The 21,178-nt window shown below is 37.3% G+C and overlaps 1 protein-coding gene across 1 annotated transcript; it reads left to right on the top strand.

Annotated features, from left to right (window-relative positions):
- The first annotated feature begins 8,671 nt into the window (after positions 1-8,671).
- LOC100893122 lies at positions 8,672-19,170 on the top strand. Its single transcript, XM_030978839.1, has 8 exons — positions 8,672-8,675; positions 9,996-10,334; positions 10,933-11,232; positions 11,946-12,068; positions 12,531-12,773; positions 15,251-15,358; positions 16,171-16,229; positions 17,485-19,170. The coding sequence occupies exons 1-8, from the start codon at positions 8,672-8,674 to the stop codon at positions 17,815-17,817; spliced, it is 1,509 nt and encodes a 502-aa protein (XP_030834699.1). The 3' UTR covers positions 17,818-19,170.
- Positions 19,171-21,178: the final 2,008 nt, after the last annotated feature.

Here is a 21,178-nt window from a genome sequence, read left to right as displayed (position 1 = left end):
AGAGAGAGAGAGAGAGAGAGAGAGAGAGAGAGAGAGAGAGAGAGAGAGAGAGAGAGCGAGAGAGAGAGAGCGCTCAAGCGAGAGAGAGAGCAAGAGAGAGAGAGAGAGAGAGACAAAGATAGACTAAAGAGAGAGATAGAGAGACAGAAATATATAGAGAGAGAACAAGAGAGAGAAAGAGAAAGAGAGAAAGATAGAGAGAGAAAAAGATGGAGAGAGATCGAGAGAGAGAGAGAGAGAGAGAAAGATAGAGAGAGAAAAAGATGGAGAGAGATCGAGAGAGAGAGAGAGAGAGAGAGAGAGAAAGATAGAGAGAGAAAAAGATGGAGAGAGAAAGGGATGGGAAGTGTTTAGATGGTTACAATAATGACCCACTTCAATAATAATTCATGCAAAGTATCGTAGTTATCAATTAATTTTCAGTTTCGTTTGCCCTATACTTTCGTTGTTATCTTACAAACTTCTTTGAAATAATCGGATGTTAAAGGAGTATCATTTGACGTAAATATTTAGGGTGACATCGCTATTTATGAACCCTATTTAACCCTATGGCACTTTTTAAGATATCCTACTTCATTAGCATTGGCTAGAAGAGCAGGGATACAATAATTAAAAACTATTATTATTCATACCCTATGATTACCAAGTTTTTTTTTAGCTTTTTAAGTATGTGAGAAATTGATTTGCCCCGATTTACATCTAAAAGTATTCAACAAAGGAACCAACTTGTTTGTTTGTTTTGTTTTATTTCCACTTTTTCATATCAATACAAAGAAACATACAAATAAATATAATGAATAACATGTAAGTTTGACAAAATATGTTTCTAGTTAAGATAAAAGTTTCTTACAAAAGGAAAAAGCAGGACACCACATGTCGTAACCAGTCCACCTTTCGTAGTTTCGAAAAAGACAAAGAGCGTGAAATTTACAAGGGGGTATGAATAATTTAGCTATCAACTGTACGTTATGATAAGCTACTGAGCATAACCTTTCTTATTTGGAGAGGCATTCAACAAGCCGCTCGTCAAAAATGAAAGCAAAAGTAGTGATAATTTTCTCACAGCACAAACAACGAATTAAGGTAGCACCAATCATATAAAAGTATTAAAAAAAACAAAGAAAGGTGAACTCGAGATCTAAGAGCGAAAATGAATGTCTTAGAACTGTAAACAGTTTCCACTTTTAAAAATGCCAATACAGAGCGTAGCTTCCAAGGACACCGGATGCGTGAGTGTCTTCCCCATAAAATAAATACGAAAAAGGAGACAAAAAGACAGAAAGTGAAAGAGAGAGGGGTGAAAGGCTTTGATGATTCGCACTTCATTCGGGGAGTAAGGATGCCCCCTCCCTGCCGATGCAAATGTAACATGTTGTTCGATTCTTATCCATTTCTAATCTAAATTATGATCCCTGTCAATCATTGGGAATGTATTTTGTAAAATATAATTTTGAATAATATTACAAAAAGAAAAAAAGAGTGTATCTGCTGGATATAAGTTTTCTTCTGTTTTGCTATAAACACTCCATCGTAAATTGATTTATACGGTATATATATGTTTACAGAATATTGATGTACATCAATGAAGTTTAATCAATACAATACAATAAAATACAACTATGTAAACTTTGTATGCATTAGTATATTTGAACTGCTTTTACAAATTGGTTTTGCTATCAAAATGGTCAATTAATGGATGAATAAATTATAAGTGCCCCCTCAACGTATTGCCCCCTGCTACGCCTAAAGCACACGACCTTTGCGAACACTTTTATTTTGTCCATTGGTTGCAATCACGATCACACCAACCCTTTAACTTCACTTTCGATGCTCATCAACTTATTACAGATAAAGGGGAAGGAGGGAGAGAGAGAAAAATAACCCTTCTAATTCGTGGGAACTAATGGTTTTAAAAAGTACAGAATCATCATGCTCGACTTCAAGTGATCAGAACAAAATAAATTTATCTACTCTCGCTTAGGTAACGGTTGTCGGTTGAAATGATAAATATAGGTTTTTAGTTTCTCACACTCACACTTAGGAAGAAAACTCGATGGATAACCGGGTAAATTTGTTCTCTCCTTCCTTATTGTAAAATCTACACAGTGAGTTGATAGGGAACTCCCTGATCTACTAGAACGTATTTTGTGCTGCGAAAGACATTCCCCGCCGAAGAGTGTAGGGAGTGGATGACGGAAGGCGCCATAAAACACGTTTTTCTTTTCTTTTCTGAAATCCGAATAAATTCAGAGATGGTCATTTCCTGATTGGTTTTATGTTCTCACATTCGTGGACAAGACAATTTGAATAAAACCAGCGGACCGACTGCAGCTCATCGTATGATTTATTCGCTTCTTCATAGTAATCACCACTAGAGCATTTCAGGAGGGTACTTTTCGTCATGTCGGAATTTTGAGTAGATTCCCGTATTAGGCCTTCAAATGATTTGAGAAACTTAATGATGATCTAAACTGTCGGCTGTATTTCGGGACACGAAACATGTTTTTGCAGCGGAAAAATTACGTTCTCTTCACTTTCACTCCATATTTGGCGGTGTTTCTCTTGATCGGTAAGAAATTAAAGTTTCTGTTTCTGTAATTAGAGAATTATTTTTACATTCATGATATTTGTTGATGTGAAACCTTTTGCGCTATAAAACAAAAAATGGACACTTAACTGAATCGTCCCAATAATAATATTTATGTTCAGTACAAGTATAGGTTTGTTGTTTCATTATATACAATAAAAGAGAAAGTAACAGCAACATGATGCAAAGGTAAGGTTTGTCGACAAACTTAAAATCAGAATATTGTCAATCCGCATGCTTGAAGTATTAGAAAGAAAACAGAGATAACATGAAAATGAAATGTGAAAGAAAGTGACATTAGAGTTAAATATTGAGTTAGTTTAGTTGGTTAAAGGTTTACAGGACTATTTCTTTTGACCAGTGAGATAACATTTTCCGTTCTATTTAGAATTCCTTTCTGAGAAAAAAAATCATATCAACGTAAACTTTTTTGCCGTTTCAAGACGGTTTTATAAAAGCGTCTTGAAGCGCGTTACACAAACACTTTTTGGATGTATTTGATATTCAACTTTCTTCTCTCATATTTTACACACGGTGATGATTTTTTTTTCTCAACTAGACCACGTTGATGAATATTTAATCATTAACGACATGATTAAATGATATCCATAAATTCATACGACGTCTTGTACACTAAATATATGTATCTTAAACAATCTATATGGAAGTACACATACATGCGCTTTGTATATTATGATAAAGCGCTATAACTGAAATGTTATTGTTATCATGAATTAGGCATTTCTTTGCCCATGCAACTAAATTATACTGCCCTTTTTGGGGACAAAATGATTCCAGCCATGCATTTATTATCCCAATATTCATGATAATAGGGTTTAAACTTGAAATAACCTCATAATCATATTTGGCATTTTATCCAGTCTAAATTTGGTTTAATATTGAATAGCCCGATCTTTGTTCTTTGCAATAATGTTACCCTATCCACTTGATGAAAAATTTCGCAACGGTTAGGTAATAGAGTCAATATAATAGACGGTAAAGAAATTCGGGAGGCATATAACGACTAGTTCTTAAAATGGTTGGGGAATTTTTAATCGTCATTTTGTGTGTAGGGTATACTCTTATTTCCACGGAGTCAAATTTCACTCTGAATGGCGTCAGCTGGGAGTCAACTCTATTCCTAGTTAAAGTGACACGGAAAAGGAGTCATCTTGACTCTGAATTGAGTCAATTCTCAGCTGATGCCACACAATCCGAGTCAAATTGATTCGGAATCCGTGTCACTTTAACTAGGAATAGAGTTGACTCCCAGCTGACGCCATTTAGAGTGAAATTTGACTCCGTGGAAATAAGAGTATAGGAGGGACGAACCCCTCGCAAACTATTCTGGCACAATTATGATGTGCTGTTAATTATTGTCCATCTCTATATTATCGAAAGCGTTTTTCTGCGTCATGCATGTTATGATTATACCATGCCTTTTAGACGTCCTATCGCAAGCTTATTCATTGTACATGATATCATTGTAAGATGGGATTTATCCATCGATCTTCTTTTAAAAGATAAAATGTATTCATCACACCGCCCTTTTTCTTCGGGATGCATGGAAGGGGAAAATATAAGAACGCTCTTTAAGCATTCACAGAAAACGTAGGGTATTTAGAAAAAAATGATAATAATAATAAAGAATGAAAAAAATTGTAATAATAATGGTTGGCGTAATCATAACATGAAGTTTACGCTGCTACCAACCCTAATTATTTTTGTTAACGCATTTGACACAGACCTTTGGTCTAGTGTATACGTCACCGGACTATGGATCACATGGTTCCCAGTGCGAGTCCAGTCGCAGCTATAATGTCCTTTGGCTAGGCATTAATCTACATTTGCCACTCTCCACCCAGTTGAATGAGTATCCGGTAGAAAGAAATTCCTCAAATACCAGAGCCCCTTATAATAATATCAAAGTAGCTCGGCTCGGCTAATGCCGGGGAATAATATTGTATAGCGCTTAGAAACATTTAATTTAGTATAAATATTACTACATGTTTTTATCTTCATTATTATTACTTCTAATGTGAGATTTTATCCAATCATTTAGACTTCGTAGAGCCGAATGGCTCAATAAATGTATTGCTGTCTGCATGCTGCCTCGAGAAAATCATTCTCTGTGGAGAAGTCATTATAGGAGTCTACAAAAATTCGCCTACTAAATTTTTAAGTTAAAGGTACTATGTCCCTTTTGCAGCCAACCTCAAATTATGTAGAAATTTGCAGGCATTATGAATATGTCATGTATGTCCTATCTGTGAAATTTAAACGTTAGCAGTGTCCTCATATTCAAATTATGCAAGGAAACCTGTTTACTTGCTAGACTTCACTGTCAGACACTATTGAGTGACTGACTGGCTTTTTTCTTCTTTGGTAATAACATAAATGAAAAGAGTTCTAAAGGGTACATGAGCATTTGTCTACATCAATAACCCACTTCCTGTAATGGCCAAGATCAAACTGATTGAATCTTTGCACAGCATAAAACGTATGACCATTCAGGACAATTGTCTGAAAATCAAGACTATTACTTTTGGGCTCTATAGCCCTAAAGTCGATTTGACAACTAATAGTCGTTATTTTCCCACTTGAAGACATTTTCAAGCCCCACCTTTTTTAGGGAAGTTCTAAATTAGTATCATCTTTCAAATGCAGTTGGAATTTAACTTTTTCATTTTTGGGGCCTGCAAAAGGGACATAGTACCTTTAATAGAAGCTTCAACTTTATGTTAAAGGGACTATGTCCCATTTGCAGGCCAAAAAATGAAAAGGTTAAATTCCAACGGCATTTGAAAGATAATACTAATTTAGAACTTCCCTTAAAAAAAGGGGGGCTTGAAAATGTCTTTAAGTAGGAAAATAACGACTATTACTTGTCAAATCGACTTAAGAGCTATAGAGCCAGTAAGTAATAGTCTCATTTTCAGACCATTGTACCGAATGGTTGTACGTTTTATGCTGCGCAAAGATTCAATCAGTTTAATTTTGGCCATTAAAAGAAGTGGGTTATTGATGTAGACAAATGCTCATGTACCCTTTAGAGCTCATTTTATGTATGTTATTACCAAAGAAGAAAAAAAGCCAGTCAGTCAATCAATAGTGTCTGACAGTGAAGTCTAGCAAGTAAACAGGTTTCCTTACATAATTTAAATATTAGGACACTGCTAACGTTTAAATGTCACAGATAGGACATACATGACATAATCATAGTTCCTGCAAAGTTCTACATAATTTGATGTTGGCTGCAAAAGGGACATAGTATCTTTAAAGGTAAAGACCAGTTATGGTCATGCGATTACATTGTGAAAGAAACGTTGTGGAATCGATCAGAAAAGGTTGATCTTCTAGCATCTAGCATCTGCAAGGTTCTGGAATCATCAAAATGATAAGAAATTTGGCCCATTCTTCGTAAAGTTACAAGCACTATACACAGAAAGATGTATGGGACTACCCTATATCTCTCACAGACCATGAGAGAAACAAATTTACCAAATATATGAATTCGCAGGCGGTTTCCCGGCAAATTTTTTATCATCATGTATTAGTCAAAACATATTCTTTCACATGATTGGTAATGAGAGCTTCCATTTCATTTTTTGAAATTGGGGCGTTTCCAATACTGGTCTTTACCTTTAAAGACAAGCTTGAGTTCTGGTAATGATAGAAAATAAATTCCCACAGAATCCAACAAAACTTATACTGAAGGTTCAAGATTATAAATAAATGACATGTGCCAAACAATTTTGATAAAACATGTTTAGGGGGCTGAGAAATGAGCATAGAAAGATAAGGAAATCAAATATAGGCCCAACACCATGTGCTTATTAAACACAGGTTACTATGTGCAAATGAGATTTGTGGTTTTATTGAAGATGATTTTCAGCAAGCTTTTGTGAGTCTGTGTTTATTTTACTAGTTCAAACAACCAATCTACTGCAGGATAAACAATCCAGAATGAATTGTAGCCATGTTCTCTTGAAATACAATTCCCATACCAGAGCTCAAGATTAGCTTTAAGATAAAATCTGGTTCTTGTGGCATGCTCGAATGAAAAGTACTTGTACAGATATTACGTAATAGCTATTTTTGAAAATTGTATTACATATTCTCGCGTAAGAAACAACAAATATAGTGAAATCATTCTTTTGGAATTGCCCGATCATATTTATTTGTTCAGGGATGCTCATTATTCCGAAGGTTCGTTTTTTTTCTAAAGATGTATAATTCCGGAGATTCATCATTCCGAACACAAAAACTTATAGGGGATTCCCAAAAAAAAGAAATATGGTTAAACATAAGTAGCATTAATTTTGATGTGTTACTATTTTAAAGATACGTCATGCCGCATTTTGGCTTATCCAAAGGTCTAGACTTGAAAGGGGGAGGGTGTTTCATAATATTGTATAATGTATAAAAAGTAAAACCTTTTTCGGTTTTCGGAAATAGAATTAGGTATTGTGAGGGCCATTCGAACTGGAGAAAAAAAATTGTCTTTAAATTTAGCTTACTTAAAAAAGACAACTCTGAAATGTTATCTTTCCCTTTAAAATCTTCTTACAGGTTTCTCTGATGGAATCGAAGTTCACACGGCCAACGAAGGTCAGGCTTGGTACGGAGCATCGACCACCTTGTCGTGTTCTTACACACCGACATCGTCCAGAAATGATTTCATTCATCTTCTTTGGACAAAAGATGGACAAACCATCTTATCTACTTTGGATTCTAGCGAGGATTCGCTTCAGAGGGAGGGCAGATATAGTCTCTCTTTAGATTCCACATCGAGTGGAAACTTAACCATCAACGAAGTCCAGATCGACGACGAGGGGACATACGCGTGTCAAGTGAAGATAAAAAGACTTACCCTAAAAGATTCGAGCGTGAATCTAGAAGTCGTAGCAGGTGAGAGACAAGTTTTTCTTTAAAAACGTCACTTTATTGATCAACCTTGCAAATCAAAGGATAAATAATAATTATTTAATACATGTGCTTTATAGCATATGACTTCCATAATATAGCGCCTCTACAGTGTGAGTCAAAAAAAAGTTTACACGTAGAAAATTGCTAATTATTTTTAAAATAATCTATGAACAGTAAATTATTATACATCTTATAAAAGAGGTTTTTTTTTATCCCAAATCATTTGGTACCATTTTTGTGTGGTATGTGTTCACGCTTGGATGAACAGGTGGCATTGTTTGCGAGAGTGCTAAAATCGACTTGCGCCAAAGTGATGCCTACAGTATGTATTATGTTGGGATTAGCGGAATGAGAGAATGGATTGAATGTATCAAATGAAATGCATTGCATATGTTTTTTGTTAAGGGCAAAGTCACACACACCCACACACACGCGCAAAAATGTTCGTTGATATTTGATATGTGTGGCATGATTAATTTTGTTAGGGGTGTTATTTGCACTCTCGCAAACAATGTCTCCTGTTCATCCAAGCGTGAACACATACCACACAAAAATGGTACCAAATGATTTGGGATAAAACACTCTTTCATTAAACATAAGACAGTTTAATGTTCATGGATGATTATTTAAATAATTAGCAATTTTCTAGCTGTAAACTTTTGTTTGACTCACACTGTATATGCGCTTATCGTAACATAATTTTGTATATAAATGAAGTATAATTTTGAGGTAATTACTTTGAGTGTCTCAAAGAAAAAAATACAAAAGAAGATAATTGTAGTCGGGCGGACGAAGAGAGCGAGAGAGAGATGGTAAAGAGAAGAAAGGACTTTAAAAGGAATAGATGGCATGACGAAGAGAGAGAGAGAGAGAGAGAGAGAGAGAGAGGTGGGGATTGGATGGAGTTAGAGAAAAGGTAACAAAGAGGAGAAAGAGTAACAGAGAGGAGAAAGATGGAAAGAAAGCAACCAAGAAGTAGAGGCGTGTGGCAGGTTGCACCCCTCCCTTCCAAATTATTAACTTGTTCAAGTCACCCTCAATAAAGATAACATTTCAGAGAATATGGGAATCATGTGGATCCCACATGGGCTTGCTACCTGGGTTATTTAATTTTAGGGGGCGGTAGTGAAGCGTGCGAAGCGCGCTCCCTAGGGGATGGGTGCAGGGAGGGAAGCTCTGACCTGTCATTAAATTATTGAAGAAAGAAGACGATTCGTTGTACCATTCTCAGCTCTTAGTCCTTGTCTGAATTCAGCCCCCCCCCCCCTCCCGCGCGAAGCGCGGAAGCTTAGACGTTCCATTAAATTATTAGAGAAAGAAAACGATTCGTTGAACCATTCTCGACTCTTAATCCTTGCCTGACTTCAGTTCCCCCCACCTTCCCGCAGTGGCGGATCCAGGAGGGGGGGGGGGGGGGGGGGGGGGGGGGGGGGGGGGGGGGCCGCGGGGCCCGGCCCCCCCTTAAAAAAAAAAATCATGTAAAATCACGTGATTTTTACCCTTTTTTGGGGTTGGGCCCCCCCCCCCCCTGGCGCTCAAGGGGGGGGGGGGTGCAAATTGAAAAAAATTTGAGGATAAAAAAAAATGTGCTTAACAACACGAACCCATTTAACAGAATGTCGGAACGTAAATTAAATTTGGCGCGGTTGGAAAGTGCATCTTTCTACCCTGCGACTTTAATGGTACGATCCAGTAAATTAAAACAGTAAAATGGCTCTTATTTTAAAATTACTCATTAAATAAAACCCAAAACTTCAGTGATATCAGAAAAAAATATGTTAAATCTTACTAATAGTTAAAACAAAGTTGTATAAACATTGTGAAAGTGTCGCATTTTACGATAAAAGACGCCGATTTAGCAAAGATGACGTCATTAGTGCGCTTGAATCAGGGAATTCAAGGTCAAAAGGTCAATTCAGACACTGATAAGTTTTTGGTCGAGCCTTTTTGTTTCCTTTATTCCGACCAAATTATGCAATCAATCAAAACAAGTTTAATACCAGAAGAAAGCTAACGATTAGTATTTTCATTACCCGCTTGCCCCAAAGTCGCTTGACCACAGTGAAACGAGTGAGAGCTTGCGAGAGCGGCCAAAGTGTGATTGAAACTCGCTATTTGCTCTACTCCAACGCAAAAAGAGACGACATTGTGCTGGATAAATCTATTTTTTCCGACAAAAGTACAGAAAATTTGCATATGGAATGGAAATTTTTCATGGAAAAATGCTTATTGTTCTATGCACGCAAGTCAGATTGAGCGGATGATACAACTTTTCCATATGGGGGGGGGGATATACCCCCACCCCCGGGGAACGACACCCATGTATAGGCCCGTTTACTAAAGATTAAACCCGACTGGTTTATACTGAGATCGTGTTTTTATTTGTTAAAAGTGATTTTTGACCCACTGATCGGGTTAAAGTGATTACGGACCATAAAGTCGGTGTATCACCTCCCCTCCCCATTTTAATCTTCTTCAGCTCCCAGTGAGCTGATTCTCGGAGGTCAAGCAGGGAACACCGACGTCATCATCCACCAGGGCGACGTGACACTCAAACCCGGTTTGGACGTCGAGTTTGTGTGCGAGGCCATCGGATCCAGGCCTCACGTGACAATAGCATGGTACATCGACGAGGCTCTCGACGAGACAGACCAAGGGACGTCGAAAATGAATTCGAACGATGCTCGACTTCAAGATACGACATCGTCGTTCGTCATCTCTAACCCTGGTCGCTTGCATCACGGAAAACTACTGACATGCCAAGCCCTGATTGATGGGAGATTAGTTCGTAATACAAGCATTGTCATCAATGTAGAAGGTACGTGTGAAATGACGTTGACTTGGGCTCCTTGCAGTAAAACTTAAATTATTACAAAGGAAACTTAAAACACATTTGTAAGATAACTCATCATGTTTTTCAGGACAGCGCTAAAATAGAAGGAATAATAGTTATCTGGCATAATATATTTTTTATCTCGTTATTAATATTCTTTAAAGAAGTATTATGTTAAAAATAATTATAATTGTATTTGGCATTACTATAATCATTGACTGGTTGCCATTAAAACAAACAAAGAACAGCAACAACATCAACAAAGGGGAAGGAAAATCAAAGCGGGTCCTAAATACTTGAATCTATTATAATTGCAATAGGTGATTGGTAATACAAATCGAATATTAGCTTTACATAAAAAGCAGACAGACTCGAGCTTTTGCTCATTCTTGCCCGTGTATTCTCACTGATGACAGGAACCCGGGTTTCGCCATCAAGTCAATTACCTTAGCGATTTAGTTCTTAATTCCGCCTAGAAACAAGCGCTGTGTTTTAACACTGTCTTGTGCAAAAGTCATCGTTGTTTTTTGAAGGATCGATGATCTAATTGCTGATTTATTGTTGAACTCTTCTTTGTCTTCAGAACCACCTGATCAACCAATCAACATTCTTGGTCTTAACGATCACGTGAGCTCCTCGACGCCACAGAGGCCATATTGTATCGCTGGTAGCAGCTTTCCAGTCTCCTTCATCACGTGGTCACTCGATGAGGAGAACGTGACCGACGATGCCGAGGTGACGACCACAGTGATGACCTCGGGTATGATGAGGGTCATCAGCGCGTTGGATTATAATCCAATGATAGAGGATGACGGAAAGGTGTTGCGATGCAGGGTTGGTCACGTGGCTCTGGCGGAGGATATCATTGCAGAGAAAGCTATCTGTGAGTAACAGCTGTCTTGATTTTTCACATCTTTGGGGGATCCCCCTCCCCAACCATTCCTCGCTCTCTCTCCCCCTCTCTCACTCTTTCTCTCTCTCTCTCTCTCTCTCTCTCTCTCTTTTTCTCTCTCTCTCTCTCTCTCTTCTGTTACTTATTTTGTTACTGCTGTTATTATTTTGTTACTTCTGTTATTATTCCGTAGTTAGCTTACAGCACGATCTAAAATGCTTTCGAAAATCGACCTAAGGCAGTTTCAATAGCCTTGTCTATCATCTTTTTAAATGTGCGAATATTAAGATAACGTACGTACATGTATTACGTGATCAAAAGATTATGTTCAATATAGTGATAATGATAATAATAGTGGGTTCTTGCACAGCGCTTATGTCTATCAGGCTTGGCAATCCTGGCGCTTCACAATAATTATTACCCCGGCTTTAGCATGGCTGCCATTATGGCGCTCTAACATTTTAACGCCAGGTTTCCCATTTACCTCACCTGGGTCGAGTGTGGCAAATTTAGATTAATGTCTTGCCAAATGCAATAGTACCCGAAGCGGGACAAATCGAACCGCGAACCATGTGATCCACAGTCCGGTGACGTATCCACTAGGCAACGACACCTCTACATAATTATGATGTTAATATTGACAGTGAGTTCAATTCTCGAGAGTCTTTGCGACCAGGGTTTAAGTTTATCATTTCTCTTTCCAGGTTTGACTGACTCTATGCTGTCCGTGTCAGTTAAGCAAGAACTCTCTACCTCTCTCCTTCTCGATCTAAGCGGCATTCAACACTCTTCTACGTGCACTCTCAGCACCTGCGATACCACGGAAGGTAAGCCGAAGAGAAAATCATATTGGCCGAAGTTGTCCGAAGGTTCATGAGACCGATGACGAAAATCAACGAGACCGAGATATTCGAACTCGTCTACCCAGCAACCGGGGTCTGAGGTCAAGCCCCCGCTCCCCCTCCCCCCCCCCACCACAACAAAAAGATGTTTTTTTTTTTCCTTGAATACACAATTTAAGTGAGGCACATGCAGAAAAGAACGAGAACAAAAACCAAGTCCTCTCCCTATACCCTAAGCCCCCGAAAGCACCACACCCCCTTTAAAAACGTATTCCTTTATAACCGTATCGAATTAAAAAGGTGGTTTTTCAGATAAGCCTCAATAAAAATCATTTAGACCAATAATCTTTTTTCGAAATGACGAAAAGAGAAATTATAGATTACAAATACCTTTTCAAAATTTGTTATTTTAGTATTTTTGTAATTTCTGTTTTTTTTTGTTTAAAGGTTCGTCACCGAACAACACTCCAGGCAGTGGATGCATCCAGAAAGATCTCGGCACCATGTACAGCGACGTCGTTGACCACGTGTACGAAGTCCGTAATCTCCTGGCCTCGACCACCTACGAGGTCGACCTCCGTTGCCGTCACAGGTTGTGCGGGGAGAGCACGGCGAGTACAAGGGCTTCCGTCCCTACTCCCATTGTATTGATTAATGATCAAGGATCGAATCAACAGACGACTTCTGATGGTGAGTTCCCATTTATATCTTTTTAAAATGCATGTTTGCTGTGTTTTTGTTTGTTTGTTTGTAAGATTGATTTTATTTCCATAATAAAAACATAAACAATACGTGGTGGAATTTAAGATTTAGATACGGCAGGTTGTGTGTTTGTTTGTTTGTATTTCCGTAATTAAAAAAAAAGAATAACATACATATTGAGATTTAAGAATCAGAAACGATGGATGGCCCGTTACTGCATGGCCCGTTTCAGCTGTACCGACAGAGAACATCTGTTATTTCGTTTTCTTTAATTTTGCAACTCATATCGAGTGAGAAATTTTAAAATAAACAAAGAGAAAAAAAAGCTATCCATTTTCATCTTTCTCCAAATCGAAAATAACATAAACAGAGCACCTCAGAATTTGTGTACATTGCTAAAATTGCTCTTTCACGCAATTAGGCCCTATAATGTAGGTTACAAAATAAGGCCTAAACAAAAATGATGTTGTATTGCCCTTTAGGTGCCAAAAATGGGTCGGTCGGTCGGAAATCTTTTTAAAATTTTGTTTAAAGCCCCACTGTCCTACTTGTAGCTACTTGCTCCCTCTATATAGAAAACTTCCCCAATCGGTGCCTGTTAGTCCATCATGATCCTGAGTTAATGAGATAGCCACCTGTCAGTGACCTTGCTGTGTGGTCTAATCCCCTCTGGCCCAGTAGTATTGACGTTATTTAATACTTTTTAAAAACTTTTTTTAATTCCCTCTTTGGGCTGATATTTTTCAGTTTTTAATGCTTTAATATATTTTTTTTCTTCTAAAAAACGGTAGATTTAAAGATTTTGGGGTCGGTCGCAAAGGGCAATACAACATCTTTTTTAGGCCTAAGGGGGAGGGTTCCTTGTTCAACCTTTTCTACCATTTATGTTTTCAGGAATTTCGTTATCAGTTTATTTCATGGCCATATGCAAAATTGTAAAATAGCCTTAGAGATACCATAGCGTCAGTTGAGAGCCAGAAGGGTGTTATTTAAGTTCGTGTGAAAAAAACCCTGATAGGAGTTATCCCCTTTCTGATTCTCAGCAGCCAATATCGATGATGTCTGTCTCTGACGTCACACGTCAATCATTCTCGAAGAATGAGAACTCGGGTTTTAAAAGGGGCGGGGCTACTCTCTTAAAAAAGAGAGTGAATTTTCACTCTATTTTCACTTTCTTGGGAGTGACGTCCGTGATCACTTGTTTAGGAGTGAAAATCGATTGATTTTAGAGTGCTCTCTAAGAAGAAAAGAGTGAATGTTCACTCTATTTTCACTCTCCAGAGGAGTGACGTCCGTGATCACTCGATTTTTTTTAGAGAGTAGCAGAGTGATTTAGGCATGAATACATGGGGAAAATATTATTTTAAAAATATTTAGATACGTATTTAATTCAAACGGAGATCATTTTTTCACTTTAGATGAGTTTCATGTACAAAATACCAAGAATTAGAATATCATAATAGGGACTCTTTAAGGTCTTATAGCATAAATAGGCATGGCTGTTTTCTTTTGTTTTCTCTGAAATATAGTTTCATGACTTTCATAATATTAATGACCTGTGTGCACTTTCGGTTGTTCAGGATATAGCGTCATAGATTGTTGTTTGTGCCTTTCAATCTTAATGTGATTTCAGTAAACTGTCTTGTTCCCCGCTCTGTGAGAAAGTATACAACTTTTAATTGATGAACCTCAGGTTGCGTGTGTTGAATCAATTAGAAAATGTTAAATGAATTCAAATAATCTAAACTGAATTCGAACTGCAAAATGCTTATGCCTTGCAAATGAAAAAAAGAAGAAGATTATCGAAATTTAGTTAACCTATAGGGGGTATTTCACAAAGACTAAGATCGACTTTAAGTTGGATCTATGGCAGGCCGTTCATGCCACTGTTTGCTCTCACCATTTACTGGCATTTGTCTCTCAAGGGACTTACAAAATAATCATGGTCACAAATCGACAGAGTTTACATTATTTGATCATTTATTATTGAAGGACAAAATATTATCTTAAGCTCATAATGGTGAGAGCAAATAGTGGCATGATCTGCCTGCCATAGTTAAGTCTAACTTAAAGTTAATCTCAGTCTTTATGAAACACTCCCCCTGATTGATACGAAAGAAGGTGCGATGGCTCAGTGGTAGACCAGCGGTCTCGTAACCGGGAGGTCAAGGGTTCGAAACAAATTCAATATGCTCGTGCCCCTTGGTAAGGCATTAACTCTCATTATCAATTTCATCGGAGAGGACTTAAAGCCGTCGTAACCCTGGTTACTTAGGCCTATCCTTACGAGCACTTTCTTAGAATTCAGGTAAAACAATCATCAAACAAACAGTTTCATTAACAATTATTTCTTCATGAAATATATTTGCTTCGTAATGATTTTTAGACTTATGAATGCGTAGCCCTTGAAAATGTTTTACAAAGTGTAACATTTCTTCACATTACCTGCTCCATAATCTTTGCAGAGAAATTGTGGATTCGCGACCTCATTTTCGTCATCATCGCCGTCATCGTCGTCAGTGCTTTCGTGATCGTTGTCACTGTCTCCGTCGTCCTCAGGGCTGTCGTCAAAGGTATGACGACCACTACCTTTAATATTTCGATTCAAGCTTGATTTAATAATAATAATACAATATTTATCAAGCGCATAATAAGTCTCTCTATGCGCTGTACAAGCATAATGACGAGAAATATAATCACATACAAGGAATCAACACATATACAAATCCTATAACTACTAAAATGACTAACTTAACATAGTAAATAACATAATAAAGAGATAGCTAACATGGTCAAAACAAAGAACGTAAGTAAGGATAGTTTAAACTAAATAATTAAGGCCAAAGAGGTGCGTTTTTAGTAAAGATTTCCAGACAAATGAAAAGGATTTTAATACATATAGGCCTATACACAAACATCTTTGTGACAGAATAAAGGCCTACTGTATATTATTGGAAGAAAATCTATGGACCTAAACACACTAAAGAACTAAGGGTGCAATTGGGGTGCAGATTTGCATTTTTACCTACGCGTATTTGGCACAATTATTATTAGTGCTTCTCTTGTAGCAGAGGGTGCTACTATTGTAGCAGAATTGTACCTTTATTTCTTAGTGTACCGTCTGCGACTTTTGCGGTTGCTTCTGAAAAAAAGAGAGTAAATTTAGCAAAGCTGATGACGTCAGTGTGATAGAAATGCTGGTTATTATTGTGTATTGCCAAACACATGCGTCAATTTAAGTTATATAGTTCATTTTTATATAAAGATATTCTTGAATGTTATAGGCATGATTTATACACCGGAAATTGACGAACGGGTGACTCAGTGGAACACTTTTTGACTGCAATTTTTGTTGTTATCTTGATATCATTTCCTACTCATGCAGGATCGATGCGAGTAGCTGGGGCTCGAGAAGAAAGTCATGTGACAAGATCACCTAATCGAGTAGGTGATGCTTCCCGTTCATCTGTATTGTCATCTTTGAGTAATAATCTGTACACGGTAATTTAAATTGTATTCAACCTTTTCTGATCCGGGATTCCAAAATGTAAGGCATTGCTTTTTTCCTTTCTGTAGTTTGTCTCATTTTCTTTTTCCTCCTCCTCCTCCTCCTCCTCCTCCTTCTTCTTCTTCTTCTTCTTCTTCTTCTTCTTCTTCTTCTTCTTCTTCTTCTCCCCTTCTTCGTATTATTCTTCGTCTTCTTATTTTGTTTCCTCCTCCTCCTTCTTCATTATTCTTCATTCTTCTTCGTCTTTTTCTTCCCCTTTTACTCCTCCTTCTTCTTCGTTCTTCGTCTTCTTCTTCTTCTTCTTCTTCTTCTTCTTCTTCTTCTTCTTCTTCTTCTTCCTCGCTGATTTTGAAGTACACCATCCGTCTTTTCGTAGATTCATTCCTCGTCAATTACCTACACTAACTGCACTCTGAACTTCAACCCTGAACCCAGCACTTAACCCAATCCTAGCCTTAACCCTAACCCCAACCCTCAATCTTTACTGTAAAACTCATTGCAGCCCTAACCCTGAACCTTTGGCGAAATTAAGCCCCGAGCAGTTGTCACAGGATTTAAAATAAAATCAGTCGGATCATTCCTTGGCATTCAACCTCGGCTTCTAATGGGAGGGAGGGAGGGAGGGAGGCGGCTCCACCTAATGCTGAATATCCCATCGTCTGTATAACATGAGAAAGCTTCATCAGACTTTCGAGAAATATATTTAGGCCATTAAAAAAAATATGCATGTTTAGCGTCCCCGCCCGCTTCCTTTTTGGGGGCCGCCTCATTATTTTGTTTTATTTTTATTTTATTTTTTTTAAAGAAAAAAACACATAAAAAACATTGCTAAAATGGATCTAATTTTTATTTAAAAAATAATAATAAAAAAAAAATGTCGGCGGCCATCTTAAAAAAAAGCCCGACTGTCAAGGAAAATGTACCGAGCGGCCATTTTGAAAAAAGGAGGACGCTAAACATGTTTTGTTTTTTATTTGGCCTTATGGTTTACATAATTTATACAATCGCAAAGACTTTTAAGAAATTAACTTAAAGGCAATTTCAATTCCCTATTTCATTGCCCGTAAAAAAAAATGCGTTCAGGTGTTATTCCATTTCCATAATCACATCATTAGGTGACGCACAATGCAATTGAAATTTCATCAGGTTGATTTTTCGAAAGCTTTTGCTATCATGCTCCCTTTTACACAGATTGAGGAGGGGAACGAGGGGGAGCCCAAGATTTATCAGGAAATCAAGGAGTTAAGATCCAGCCTTGTGCAGCCCTCTGACATCATCGTCTCCACACTGTCCAGCTCACAGAGACGGCACAGCCTAGGTCAGTCAACGCGGTTGGTCATGCGGCACCCACGACCGCCTCCTCTACCGCTACCAACCCACCGCATGTCGGTTACTTCTGCGGTCGTGACCGCGCCCGATGCGAAGGATACCGACTCGGAGAATGATGAGTATGTGCCTATGTCACCGGATACGTACAGCATTGACTCCGAGTATATGACCATGAACAGAGCTAACACTAACTAGATTACTACGTCACCTTATTCCATTTCATATATTTTTTTTTGCTCACCTTCGTTGATTTGCTGCAAAGGTAATCATGACATTGTAACATCAACATTATATGATGCAATTTCATATTAAGCATTACTGATTACTATTCTTTCAGTTCCACATTTAAACTTTCGTTTTTTTTAACGAACAAATCTTGAAATACGATAAATAATCTCCATCTTGAACTTTTTTTTTATTTCTTTCAAACTCCTAATGACTACCTGTTGCCCTGATCCTCTGTTACTTTGCATTCACGCCATTCATTTGTTTGCTCCTTGCCAAAATTGCACATTTCCTTCCATTTCACAAGCATAAAACAGTATTATTATTCATGCGTCTTGCATCAATAGCTTAATTATAGGTATATAAATTAATGTTATTAATGTTATGATGTAATGTGATACGCTCAAAAGTATAGTATGAACCGGTTAGTATTATAATTGTAATGTGATTTATCAGAACTATATAGGTCGGGGCTGTACGTAGAACATTATTGTTATAAGGTTGGCCTACAAAGTTTGGTAATAATTATGTATCCATGGCAATTTGTAAAAAATGAGATGAATGTAAAGTCAATACATTGAAATATCATTGTATAATTAAACTGATGGATAACAAGTATGTAAGAAATTGTGTAGTTGATAAAATTTGAGGATGACAGCAGCTGAATCAATAATGTATATATTTTTGTATTTTGTATGTAATCCCTGCTGTGTATTTTGTAATTTTTGCTGCAATTTTATAGACAAGAGACGTCATTTTTGAAATATTATGAAGAACAAGATGTTACTCTTTTAAATATATGTAGACGTAAAATGAAATCCGAATGATATTCATTTTCATTGATTATACTTGACACGCGACCGTAAAGTTCTTCAGAATATAAAACTATATGGCACTTTCATTAGCACTTTGCATCGCTTTTTCATATGTTCAAACATGCAATGACTTATTACATAATGCAATCACAATGTCTACAGGCAGTAGTACATTAGGGGATTGATATTGCCCAAGTTCTTGAAATTCTTTGCGATCAAGTTTAAGTGTGTACATCTAACTACACCATCATCATGCACATATCACAGTATCACTGTAAACAAAATGGGCAATATTTTCTAACACTTTGCCCAACGTTGTGCTAATAGTCAACCCAACCATCTATTGGGCAATTGTTTCGTATTTTGCCCAACAGCTGGTCAAGTTTTTCCCACCAAGTGGGAACCATAATCAGTTGAAGCAGTTGAAGGGTCATATCTTTGCCCAAATTTTGGTCAAAATACGAAACAATTATACACGTGTGAAGGAGGGTACTTACGTTTACCAATACCACTGGGAAAAATATTGCCCAATAGATGGTTGGGTTGACTATTGGCACAACATTGGGCAAAGTGTTGGAGAAATATTGCCCAACCTTTTCACAGTGTACGACGTATTTTGTGAAAATTACATATTACAAGGAGTAAAATGAAAGTTGTTAACTTTAACATGAAGTCAGCTCTCACTGACTGAAGGTAGAGAGGAAATGTGGAGTTGTCTTGGTTTTGTGGTTTATGCACTTGACTCTGATACAAGGGTTGAAGGTTCGAATCCCAGCCCCGCATTAACGCCCTTTGACAAGACATTAATCCACAATTTCTACTCCCCCATGCAGTCATATATTGTAGTTTGCTCAGCATTGTGAGCATCTGTAAAATGGCGCCTGGTTGGAATGCTCACCAGGGAGTGGAGAATGTGCATAGGCCTACATTGTGGGCGGGTAGACCTAAATATGATGATCGGGGTAATAATATACTTGTTTCTGTAAAGATAGATAGATACATTTGTGATGTATTAAGCGCTTTGTAGACCCAGAAAAACAGATCTCTGACAGTTGGAGAAATCCGAAAAAGGATATACAAGATTTAAAGCCTCAGTAGTTTCGAAGATACCCACACAAAATGACAATTCTGCGTTTTGCTACTAAGTCTATTTGCTTTGTTAACATTTTCATAATTCGATTCTTCAAAGAAAAGCTGCACTCTGACCGAAGTCGTCCAAGCAATCTTGTAATTGCTATTCTCCTCTTTAAAATTAAATTCATTCCTTCATCATCAATCGTATAGAGGCTTATTTTTAAAACGACTATTTTGTTTAATAGGAAACAAGTTTAGAATAGCTTACAAAGAAAATCGTAAAATTGCCACCTTGTGAATATTTTCATGACCTCCAATGTTCATGCCTTGCTTTTTCTCTATCACGATCACGTTTTTGAATATTGTTTATATTCTTTTTATCAGACGTTGTTTCAAAAAGTTTGTAACAATTTTGTATTTTGATTAAAATCCACTCGACGTAAACTTTCCTTCAACCCTCATGGTCGTTCTTAAAGGCTTGTGAAGGCCTACCAAACAAACTTATAAAGTTGTTCTCAGAACACAACACAAGGCTGTCAATCCAAACTACATATAACTTCATGGAACTCTCTTTAGATTGTTTCGGTTTTCACTGTCAACAGATTCATTTCTAACTACAGTATTATCGCAAGACTTAGAAGAGTTTCACACGCGATGGGTCAATGTTTTTTAGACAAAGGCGTGGCGTAGATTCGGTCATTGAGCTGATGGGCGCTTTGTAGGTGCGTGGGTGTGTGGGTGTGTGATGTGTGGCAATGGCATAAGAGGTTGTTTTATTTCTCCATTACCTGTTACTTTTCTTTTGTTTTTAAATATATATTCTCTCTCTCTCTCTCTCTCTCTCTCTCTCCCTCTCTCCCTCTCAAACTCTCTCTCTCTCTCTCTAAAACAATTGGATTTTTAGGTTTTCTGTAATGATAGTTTTAGGGTTCGGTATATACAGTGTTGTGGACTGAGTTAACGTTAAGAATTCGGCTAGTGTAGGAAGTCGCAGGAGAAAGTATCGTATAACCCAGAGGCCGACATGGAACATGACAAACTTTTTTTTCATTTTCTGGAGATATAGTTCCTGGAAATTATTTTGTTGTTGGTTTCATATGTTGAATGTTTATGTTGTACCATTCTCTATTGGTTTGATAAATGCTTAGTAATCTGATTGTTCCTCGTTACCTTTCTTCTCTTTATATTTGTTATTCAATCTGTTCTATTTGGTTTTCTATCAAATTGATAAATACTTGTAAATCGAATCGGCCATCATTATCTTTCTTTTCTTTGCATTTTTATTGATGTACTTCTAAATCGCTTAGTTCATCATTGTCTACCTTTTGAAATGTGTTTAAGTGACAGATAACTACCAATATCTTAAACCACAATGCTAACAAAACCAGTGTGTTTCATATTATAATAGCACTATATCAATCACACTTAGGACAGTAATTGCC

Source organism: Strongylocentrotus purpuratus, unplaced genomic scaffold, assembly GCF_000002235.5.
Source record: "Strongylocentrotus purpuratus isolate Spur 01 unplaced genomic scaffold, Spur_5.0 spur5_scaffold_1, whole genome shotgun sequence".
Lineage (NCBI taxonomy): Eukaryota > Metazoa > Echinodermata > Echinoidea > Camarodonta > Strongylocentrotidae > Strongylocentrotus > Strongylocentrotus purpuratus.
Note: the sequence above shows the minus strand (reverse complement) of the source record. Positions and strands in the feature narration are given on the sequence as shown.

Bases quoted from the DNA above. Each gene is read 5' to 3' on its own strand.
- LOC100893122 (XM_030978839.1), top strand. The intron at 12,774-15,250 runs GTGAGTTCCCAT...TAATCTTTGCAG, and splicing joins TCAACAGACGACTTCTGATG to AGAAATTGTGGATTCGCGAC. The intron at 15,359-16,170 runs GTATGACGACCA...CTACTCATGCAG, and splicing joins CCTCAGGGCTGTCGTCAAAG to GATCGATGCGAGTAGCTGGG.